The sequence below is a fragment of the Xenopus laevis genome, chromosome 4S (assembly GCF_017654675.1).
Source record: "Xenopus laevis strain J_2021 chromosome 4S, Xenopus_laevis_v10.1, whole genome shotgun sequence".
NCBI classification, from domain to species: domain Eukaryota; kingdom Metazoa; phylum Chordata; class Amphibia; order Anura; family Pipidae; genus Xenopus; species Xenopus laevis.
In genome coordinates, this window is record NC_054378.1 from 104171202 (window position 1) to 104182970 (window position 11769).

The 11769-nt window shown below is 42.4% G+C and overlaps 1 protein-coding gene across 1 annotated transcript in view; it reads right to left on the reverse strand.

Annotated features, from left to right (window-relative positions):
- Nucleotides 1-11499, reverse strand: part of bsn.S (bassoon presynaptic cytomatrix protein S homeolog) — a 151168-nt gene extending 139669 nt beyond the window's left edge. The window contains exon 1 of the mRNA XM_018261290.2: nucleotides 11179-11499. Within this exon, the coding sequence (XP_018116779.1) occupies nucleotides 11179-11339 (161 nt within the window). The 5' untranslated portion in view covers nucleotides 11340-11499. The remainder of the gene's footprint in view (nucleotides 1-11178) is intronic.
- Nucleotides 11500-11769: the final 270 nt, after the last annotated feature.

Below are 11769 nucleotides of genomic sequence, written 5' to 3' on the forward strand. Positions count from 1 at the left end.
TCTGTTGTATTGTGTTTAATTATCCTTCAGGGTCTGAAAATAGTATTGCACTATGGCAAGAAACATGTGCATCTCAAAATTGTATTGGGCTCCGTTGGGTCATTCAAGGATTTTCAGCAAAACAATGAACCACATAGGAATCTCTGTTAAATGCTAAATAAAAATGCAAGTCACATCTGTATCGTCCCTTGGTGTTTTGGTAAAGATACACAGCAGATGTATAATGTTTAGAGTTTATACTGCCTTCCAGCAGAATGCCAATTTCTTCCCTTTTTCTAGAATCAATAGAATGCTCAGTTCCACCTTAACCCTTTACAGGTACCAGCTGACTGTGAGACGCACAACACATGATTAAAGGGGAGCAAACGTGTTCTTTCTGGCTTGATGTTTATACAAATCTGACTGATCAATAGGGTCTCAGCTGTACTGTCATATAGTGATCAGTCCAGTCATTAAAGGGACCCGTCACCCAAAAAAAGGATTCCAAATCCTAATTTATCACATTAGTCAAGCAAAATGAACTTTAATTACACTATATAAATTATTTGAATCTTGTTTCATTCAGTCTGGGAATTACTAATTATAGCAAGCAGGCAGGAGCCATTTTGTGTACACTGTTATTAAGACAAGCCTTGTATCATCTCAGAATCTTGTTTGTGCACCAGAATGGGGGACCTGATGTCCATCCCCATGCCCTGGCTACACAATTAAATGGTAAAGAGAGCAGGGGAATGTGGGGAGAGCAGTGACATCTAGGAAGTGCTGAATGGAAAGTGAAAGTAATTGCCTGACCCACCTCTAGGCATAGAGGAGGGGCAGACAATATTCGATTGACAGCTTCGATTTTGAAATGAGTTTACAACAGCTATGAATGCTTTAATAAAAAAAAAGAATTTGAATTTCATGTTTAATTTGAAAAGGACTTTTATTATACAGATTTTTATGTCTGGGTGACAAGTCCACTTTAAAAGTTTCAAAAGTTCTATTGAACTACTAGAGTTACGTGTATATGCAGGTAGCGTCCCCAACTAATGTTGCCACCTGTCCGGTTTTGACCTGCCCGGGTCAAAACTGGTTGTCCATTTTTCCAAATTAGGAAAACAGGGCAGGATTCCCTATGATTGATGCTGCTATCGGCTAATCGCCGAACGGCATGTCATAGCCCCGCCCCTGACATCACAACCCGTCCCCAAAGCATCACAACCCCACCCCATTGCATCATGTCCCCACCTCCTGCCCGGATTCAACCGGGCCAAAAGGTGGCAACCCTATCCCCAACACTGCTCTGCATTTTGCTCTATCTGCCCTCTACAGATGTTAACAATGTATTACCGACAAACGGAAGTGGCTGCAGATAAAGATAAGTCACCCACTGTCAATTAACATATACGCTAAGCTCCACCGTTGTCAATTCACATATAGGGGAAGATCACACTTATATGCTTAGAACTTTAAAGTTCCTTGCTTCTTCTGACTGATGAAAGACAACTAAATAAGGGGGTTGTTCTCCTTTAAATTAACTTTTAGCATAATGTAGAGAGTAATATTCTGAGACAATTAGCAAAAGGTTTTCAAATTGGTTTTTTTTACTTACTTTTTTTAAGTTTTTGAGTTATTTAGCTTTTTTTCAGCACCTCTCCGTTTGCAATTTCAGCAATCTGGTTGTTAGGGTCAAAATTACCCTAGCAACCATGCAATTATTTGAATAAGAGACTGGAATATGAATATGAGAGGGCCCGAATAAGAACAATAATAAAAAGAATAAACAATGATAACACAGAGCATGTGTTTTTTTTAGATGGGGTCAGTGACCCCCATTTGAAAGCTGGAAAGAGTCAGAAGAGGAAGGCAAATTATTCAAAAACTATAAGAAAGAGTAAATGGTGGCCAATTGCAAATGTTGCTTGGAATTAGCCATTCTATAACATATGCTAACTTAAGTTAACCACCCCTTTAACAAACCTCTGAAGAAGCAAGCAATGCATTATGGGAGTTGAACTCTTTACTAAAACACAGCTAGTTTTTGCTACATTAAAGGATAACTATACCCCCAAAAAAGATACTTAATCAACTTATAGTTTATTTTAAATTCAGTGGAATATTAAAGAACTGGTATATATATTTAAGTAAATAATGCCTTTTCACATCTCTTGCCTTGAACCACCATTTTCACCTGACCAGAAATACTACAACTGTAACAGGAAGAAGTGTGGAAGCAAAAGACAGAACTCTGTCTGTTAATTGGTTCATGTGACCTGACATGTTTGGTTTGTTTGTGTGCACCGTGAATTGTAGGATCCTAGGGGGTGGTCTTTATTTCTTAAATGGCTCCAATGGCACATACTACTAACAAAGTATATTATCATAAAAATGGTTTATTTACATGAAGCAGGGTTTACATAAGAGCTGTTTTATGCATTTTATTTTAATAGAGACAGCAGTGAGTGCAGAGAATAGCCATAAATCATAAATGTTTGAAATTGTTGAAAATGTCCAATTAATGCACCATAAAGTTGTTTACAATCATATCTTCTCTCGGTAGTTTAAACCATATTTTTATGCAGCACACACATAGAAGGCAAGACGGTATTTATGCAGAGTCCTGCACTGTCTGTTACCTTCAAACTGCTCTTTTCTATCACTTGAAATAAAGTGTTTATTTGTAACTAAAAACGATGTACTCCATATCATGCAGTTGAGTGTCTCTCTTCTCATCTTGTTCTGCTTGAATAATGGAGCCAACCTCATATTGATCCTGTGACTTTCACCCTTTCAGTCACATGCCGCTGATCAAAAGTAACTACAAGCTTCTCCTGGAGAGGATTGTTTTGCTGACACCAATATATTTTTCTCGGGAAGGAAGGCTGGGGAATTGGAAAACAGGTATGGGACCTAATATCCAGAATGCTCGGGACCTGGGGTTTTCCAGATAATGCTCATTCCATAATTTGGATCTTCATACCTTAGGTATACTAGAAAATCATGTAAATATTAAATTAACCCAAAAAGCTAGTTTTGCTTCCAATAAGGGTTAATTATATCTTAGTTTGGATCTATATACAATATACTGTTTTATTACTACAGAGAAAAAGGAAATCATTTTTAAAATTTTTGGATTATTTCATTATAATGCAGTCTATGGAAGACATTCTGTGATTTGGAGCTTTTTGGATAACGAATTTCAGGATCATGGATCCCATACCTGTATATAGTGTCATAGACTTCGCCCCTGGACTGGGGAATGGTTTTTTTTAGGCAGACTAAACAAATCCAACAAACATAAAGCCTCAGGGACTGCACCAGTTTCTGTTTAGGTTCTGTTAATGAAATGGTTTGCACCATCCAGATTTCCCTTCCTGCTAATTCTTCTTGAACCTTTACTTCCACTGGGGTCACTCTTGTGCTTCTCCACAAAACAGCTATTTTTAACCTTAAAACACGGTAACATGAACATTTGTTCTAGCTAGAACAAGTGGCAAGTCAGAAACAGGTAAAACAATAACCAAATAAAAGAAGCCAGGAACCTGCTGAAGATTGATTCAGGCCAACACATTAAGCAGAACATCAAGACATATGTCCACAAGTAAAGAGACAGTGGAAGACTGACTGATTTATACAATATGAGGAGGGTGTGGTAGTTCCACTATCCAGAACAGTCTTTCTTTCTCTCCCTATTATCATTAGCTCATCCTATTCTCTACCCGTCCTTGTCCTTCCATCTTACTTTTGGCCTTAAACCATTCTTAGGGCTGTGTCTAGAGCACAGCCCTGGGAATAGTAGCCTGTTTACAAACATTCAATCTAATAATAAATAATACATCATGCCCTTCACAACCCTTTTGTATTCATGACAAATATGATATCCTATAAGTACCATCCAAAAAAGGTAAAGATCTGTAAAACAATATGTCAAAATAATGTATTCTTTGATCACAGTGGGATAGCCAGTAACTCCCCATTCTGTGCAGCTGTACTTGAAGGCTAATTATACAAAAAAAAGATAATGAATTATTATTACATCCAAATCACTTGGCACTCCCATTGGTGACATTCAACCCTCCCCAAGAAGCATCAAAGTGCACCCTTTTTTACCCTCCCACATCATCATCAGCTCCTTATTTCATAATCAATGAAATGTTTCAAGGGAAGACAAAAAGCCTTGACACCATAATGTCTAATGTATCAACGCTCCTCAACTTATTTGGTAATGCCACTGTTTAGAAGGTCACCATTTAATGTCTGAAAAACATCATTATGATACTGTGCACAGTCCCAATGGCTCTACAAACCACTTTACAAAATCCATTTGTGGTTTTTTTTCATCAACGAGCGGCAGAGACATTGTTATACTAATGTATGCAAATCAACAACATGTTAAACAGCTATTTAAAGTTTGATAAAGATACTAAAGATGCACTGAATGTGCCATGACATTGACGGCCTTTCTCTACAATTTCCACAGCTGCTTTCCATTCCCACTGATTGTAATAATCTCAGAAAATCTGAATATTCATAGATTATACAGATACTGCATATACAGCTCATACTGTATGCAGCACATTATTCAACATTATTCTGTAAACCTATAGATGCCTAGTAAAGTCATTAGATCTCAACGTGTTTCCATGAGGCTCATTTACTTATAAAACCCATGGACTATACCCAGGGAAGTCTACTGTACCCATCCTAGTAAGATGGCCCTGCAGTTCTCTCCTCTGTGTTCTTCAGAGTATAAAGGCTTTGCATGAAGGTTGTGCTTTGCAATTGTTTAACCCCACAATCACAGATGAGCTTAGGTCACTATAGTAGTAGAGTACAGTACTATAGTAGAAGAGTAAGCGCCACTCCCTTATTGGCTGGATACTAGTGAATACACACAAAAATGTCAGGCCTGTACAACTGGCAACTGCGTTTTATTATTTTATTGCCTCTGTATATTAGGGATGCACCGAATACACTATTTGGGATTCGGCTGAGTTCCTGAATCCTTTGTGAAAGATTCGGCCGAATACCAAAGCGAATCCAAATCCTAATTTGCATATGGAAATTAGAATTGTATTGTGACGAAAATTCAAGTGATTTCCCTTTCTGTCCCTAATTTACATAAGCAAATTAGAATTCGGATTCAATTCAGCAGAATCCAAATACTGCTGAAAAAGGCCAAATCCTGGCCAAATCCCGAACGGAATTCTGGATTCGGTGCATCCCTACTGTATACAACTTAGATTGCAGGAATTTGACAATAAGCTGCCCATGATAAAGTCCTGCGTGGGTCCATTTTTTCGGAACCCGTACCCGACCCATACCCGCAACCTGCAATCTGCAACCTGGACCCACAACCCACATTCTTACCCGCTTGGACCCGCTACCCGACCCGCAAGTACCTTATCCGCAACCCGGACCTGCGACCCACTGGCCATCAAGAATCAGGAAGTGCTGTCATTGTAAACTGGAAGTGACATCATCGTAAGTAGGCGCGATCAGAAAAAAAGAGTAAAAATCGCTATTGAGAAAACCCGCTACCCGCAAATCTGCAGAACCGCCTACCCGCGTCTAAACCTGCACCCGGAACTTTTACCCGCAACCCGCAGGGTACCGCAGGTTTTTACGGGTACCCGACCTGCTGCAGGACTCTAGCCCATAACATAGATACAGCCAAAACTCGAACTGAACTGCCCAAGCCTTATTGCTATGTAATGCCACTTCCAAAGAGTTCCAGACGCACTGCTGGTGAGTTGTGAATGTTCTACACAAGATAACAACTGTATGTCAGGAACCATGTTCAACCCTTCATCTTCTGTACCCAGAGAATGAAGACATAACAGTAACTTTATATAAGTTTATTGTATTGCACATTTATAAAACTACAAATGATCATATATAATAGTAATAATTAGAATGCCTTCCCCCCCCCCACCCACATGTAAGGGGTAGCCAATGGGATGCTAGGAAATGTAATTCAACCCCCCATCTGCCCATAATTGCATGTTTTCAAATTCAACTCGTATCACAGGCAATGGCTTAAAGGTGGCCATACACGGGCCGATAAAAGCTGCCGACAGACCGTGTCGGCAGCTTATTGGCCCGTGTATGGGGGCCCCCGACGGGCTTCCCCGATCGAGATCTGGCCGAAAGTCGGCCAGATCTCGATCGGATGGGATTAAAAATCCCGTCGGATCGCGGCCGCATCTGTTCGTTGATGTGGTCCCGCGATCCGACCGCCCGTTTGGCGAACGCTAGGATCCGATCGTTGGGCCCTAGGGCCCACGATCGGATCAGCCCGATATTGCCCACCTCAAGGTGGGCATATCGGAGGGAGATCCGCTCGTTTGGCGACATCGCCAAACGAGCGGATCTATCCGTGTATAGCCACCTTTAGAGTTTTGCTGGCAGTAGCAGTTCAACATGATCTTAAGGGCGGAAGCTTTCCAGTACCTGTAAGCAAGCTGAAGGCTTTTAACTAAGGCTTCTCTGAATCAGAACCTTCTGACAACATCTACAATTTCCAGATTAATCATACAGGCAATATACATCCTTGTTATAGTCTCAGTTTTTGTGGCAAGGTAGGAAAGGTTGAGATGTACTGGAATTGCATGCAGCCTCTGCTTCACTCTAAGAACTCTCTCCCGTTGGCTTTCGCTCCATCTGACTGCAGTACATACATGTAAAACCCACTCTAAAGGGTGCTGCATGTCTAATATTTATTTTTATTTACTTTAAAAAAAAAAACATAATTTCCCCTTAAACCTCCAGAAACACCCTCTGCATTTGTTATAAACAGCCATACAAATAATATGAGAATCCAGAGAGGGGATAAGATGCGGATAATGCAATGTGGAAAGGGGTCACAATAGACATAACACTGCAGAATGGACAGCAAATAGGGCTGACCCAGAGAAGTGAAATACAACATTCTAACTGCACTGTTGGTAGGAACGAGCACAGAGGTGATTTGCATTGGAGACAGTTCTCTTGTCTGTTTTTCATTATTGGCAAAAAAGCTGGATGACTGCACTGGATAATAAAGCCCCACTGTAATGTTCATTCTTCACTGAAGCTTCTGAAATGTCTCTTGCTCTCTAAATGATGTGATCACAGATACAGATCTCTTTGGGATCTAGTGCTCCTGTATGACTGTCAGGATAAGCCCAGGATCGATCCCTGGTTTCCTGGGTTCTGGACACAGCACCTTGCCAGATGAGCCACCAGGGGCTCGTGGGGCTCATCATGAACTCTTGTTGTTACTTATGTTATCTGCCTGTTCACAGTTTGTTCTTCTGTTCCTCCCTATTCTCCACCCACCTCGTTTACCCTCATGTGTTCCCCATTCCCAATTACCTGCCCTTTATTAACCCCGCCCTGAGCTTTGCTCAGGGCTGAGTCATAAATGTTTCTGTGCTGTTGTATCCTGGATCCTGTGCCCTAAATGCTTTGGACTTTGATTACCTTGTTCCTGAAATCCTTGTTTCCTGTGTGAGTACCCCATTACCTCGTATCCCGTGGAACCCCTGTTTTGACTTTGGCCTGACCCTATCTTCACCTTGCCCTTCTTGCCTTTGTTTACCCTTTTGTTGCTATTAAATCATCGTTTCAACCCTGCCCATGCCTCCTACCATCTTTGGCTACACCCCAGGGCTTCCCCCATATCCGCTCCCCAGGGAGTGGCTCTCCTCGATCACCCTGGTTCCCAGCGGTGATCATTACAGTATGACTCAGCCAAACAGGAAACCAGGGATCGATCCTGGGCTTATCCTGACAATGACAACATGTCAGCATTCTCACTTCCCTCATTATATTGCAACTGAACTTAACAATAATTGGATTGTGAATAGTATGGCACAAACACACAGGTGCTATGTCATTACTTTATCACTAGGCTGCTGTTCTAAATCACTTCTACTTTATACTCCTTTTTATATTTATCTCCTATCTTTAACTGCCTCTGGTGCCATCTCATATAGGCTTCCACCCTCTCCGCTTTTTCAAGCAAATTCTTTTCTTTTCTCAGTGCACGTCTGTTCTTTTTCTCTCCCCTCCTTTTTAGAATTGTCTCTATTTTTCTAGTATTTTTACTAGTGTAGTATTTTTCTTCCCTCCAGATGAGATATCCTCACCCTTCAGAAGAATGAAGGTAATGGAACATGCATTTGACCAGTTTCACTCCGTGTAACAGCCGTGGGCTAATTCCCTTCGTCAACAATCAGTTCCATAAAAATCCAATGAATGGAAAAAATGAAGTGAGGGATAAGGAGAGATTATACAGCAGCCCTCCTTCCCAGGATGCATCATTTTAAACCTTGGCTGCTAAACAATTGAACCCAACCTGTGAATCGGTATGATGCTCGTTCTGATATTGTCAAAAGCCTATGGAACAGAACTAATTACCATATTTAATATGCATGATTAACCCTGACCATTCAACAGATTTGCCTGCTACGCAGAATTGTTGAATCAGCGCTAATGGTCATCTGGGAGGAAAATCAAGCTCTTTGGAATATTGATAATTCGCTATATAATGGTAGATTTGATTTCCTACAGCCCACAGTAAAGGGCCATGCCTCACATATGAACCCCAGGTGAAACATATGGATGTCAGTAGGAATCAGTCAATTTAAGGATGATGAGGAAATTGAAGGCAGATTTGCTCTACTACGCCAATGAAAAATGTGTTATTCTGATAACATACTGTATATTCTGATAGCAATTAATAGATTTAAAAATAGGAAACCAAACAGCAAGCAGTTCATATGCATGAATACAAGATAAATACTCAGTATGGTACTGAGCAGTGTAAAAAATAATCTTATCAAAAGACATATTGGAGTACACAGCCTGTGTGTGTGTGTGGGGGGGGGGAGCCATGCATGGGGTCTAAGTTAATAATGGGAGGGTCATGTACAACACACGGATGCTCTGTGAAATAGGGATGTACAAAGGGAGTGTACAAAAGAAATACTACAGCATTGTATAGAGATTTGTTTGGAATTATTCTTGTGTTTCTTGTATTGCCTAAAAAGAGCTATAATAAATAGACATGGGTATATTCATATATTGGTTCCAGTAACAAACAGGGGAAAATGATATAAAAGTGAGGTGCCAGTCACTGTTTACACTGTGCTCTGGGAGAGGGACAGAAATAACTGGGCTGTGTTTGTATGGTAGTGATCTTTGGGTGTGTTGCATGATAAAGGAGGGTGGGTGACCTACCAGTTACTGGAGCCCTGAGTCCCACAAATGCACATATTCCATGTGTTTTGAAGGTAATTGCCCTTGAGAGGATGGGTAACAATTCTGAGTGATGAGTCCATGTTGTCTATGTTAAGTATATGAGGAGGAGGAGGATATGTGTGTAGTCTGTGCATTAGCAAGGTTTATGTCCCTTGCATGTACTGATAGAGGAAAGGAGACAAAAGTAGCATGTGTGATTAAGGGGTGGGTAATATACGTGTGTGTGTGTGTGTGTGTGTGTGTGTGTGTGTGTGTGTGACTGAATATATTGATGGAGAGAAGAAACATGCATGTGGGAGTATATGTATTCATAGAGAAAGTATGACATTACTAGCATGTGTGAGTGAAACTAGCATGCACATGTAAGTGAATGTACTGTGTAACTAGCATGTGCATGTAAGTGAATGTACTGCCTAACTAGTGTATGCATGTAAGTGAATAAACTGCCTAACTAGCATGTGCATGTAAGTGAATGTACTGCCTAACTAGCATGTGCATGTAAATGAATGTACTGCCTAACTAGCATGTGAATGTACTGCCCAACTAGCATGTGCATGTATGTGAATGTACTGCCTAACTAGCATGTGCATGCAAGTGAATGTACGGTCTAACTAGCATGTGCATGTAAGTGAATATACTGCTCAGCTAGCATGTGCATGTTTGTGAATGTACTGCGTAACTAGCAAGTGCATGCAAGTGAATGTACGTTCGAACTAGCATGTGCATGTAAGTGAATATACTGCCTAACAGCATGAGCATGCAAGTGAATGTACTGCCCAACTAGCATGTGAATGTACTGCATAACTAGCATGTGCATGCAAGTGAATGTACGATCTAACTAGCATGTGCATGTAAGTGAATATACTGCTCAGCTAGCATGTGCATGTTTGTGAATGTAGTGCGTAACTAGCATGTGCATGCAAGTGAATGTACGGTCTAACTAGCATGTGCATGTAAGGTAATATACTGCCTAACTAGCATATACATGCAAGTGAATGTACTGCCCAACTAGCTTGTGCATGTATGTGAATGTACTGCGTAACTAGCATGTGCATGCAAGTGAATGTACGGTCTAACTAGCATGTGCATGTAAGGTAATATACTGCTTAACTAGCATCTGCATGCAAGTGAATGTACTGCCCAACTATCATGTGCATGCAAGTGAATGTACTGCCAAACTAGCTTGAGCATGTATGTGAATGTACTGCCTAACTAGAATGTGCATGTATGTGAATGTACTGTGTAACTAGCACGTGTATGTAAGTGAACATTAGCAGAGGTTGTGTCTGGTGTGTGTGAGTGGAGAGAGTAGAGAGGGTGATTTCCATTATACATAATATAGTGCCGAGTCCTATCTATGAGTGGGGGAGAAGGCACATAACTGGGATAATGTACTGCCACACACTAAGAGGGGGAGGGCCACACATTATTGTAATCGTGTGACATCTACTGAGGAAGGGAGAATAGTAGGACCCCTCATGCCTAAATAAAGGTTCAGCCCCAGCCGAGTGCCCAGTCCTGGATCAGTATAGCAGTCCATTCCCTGTATATTCCCTGCAATGTATTGAGAGCAATGGAAGGCTGTCAGACTGTCTCCCCGCACATTTGGCCAGGCTAGGATGAAGCTGCCATTGGATTGCAGCCCGGTGCCCCACTTTCCCTCTGAGGGTGGAGCTTGTCCTTTGTGCCAGTGTGCTTGTTCCTGGAAGTAGCTGTATATTCAGGAATGTCCACACTCCGCTCCTCAAGCTGCAACTGACTACAACTCCCAGCATGCCTGGTCAGCAGGAGACTTCCGGAAGTTGTATTTGCACAAGCGGAGGGTGTGGGGCTAAGCGCTCCTGTTTTATAACCCGACTGCCCTCTCCTACTATCTCCTGCCCCTCTGCCTCGCTGTCTATTTCACTGCTGATACCTCTGCCCCTCTCTGTCCGTCCCAATGTCTCTCACCTGACTTCTCCATGGCGCGTCCCGGCAGGTGATGTTCCAGCGCTGCTGGGCCCTGGGAGCTGTCCGCGGCTTGGTGCTGAACCCCCGGGCCCGGGGCTTGGAAGAGGCTGCCCGACACCCCCTCCTCCCTCTCCCGCCTCCAGGCTGGCCTCGTTCCCCATGCCTCAGTCAGTGTGTGCGGGGAGAGGGGCCGCAGGGAAGCGGGAGGCGAGCAGCACTCACACTGAACAGGCTGGGAAAGAAGAAGAGAACGAGCGCTTCACTCACTCACACTATCCTCCGCCATCACCAGCTCCGAGGCGCGCTCCCGGCCTGGCGCGTGCGTGTCGTCGTGCACGTTCCTACACACTCACGTGTCTGTCCTCGAGTCCTCCTGAAAGCTGGGGATGGTCGTGGCGCAACTTGCTGCTCCCAATGTGCCCAAAAGCCCCGCCAAGCGACGCGATTTCTTAGGGACACTGGTTAAATATACACGCCCTGCTGCCAGTCAGGGGAACGTGAACGTCCTACTGTTAAGGGCTAGTCCACATGAGGAGATTCGGGGAGATTTTGTCGCCTGGCGACTAATCGTCTTTTGAGCGAATATCTCCC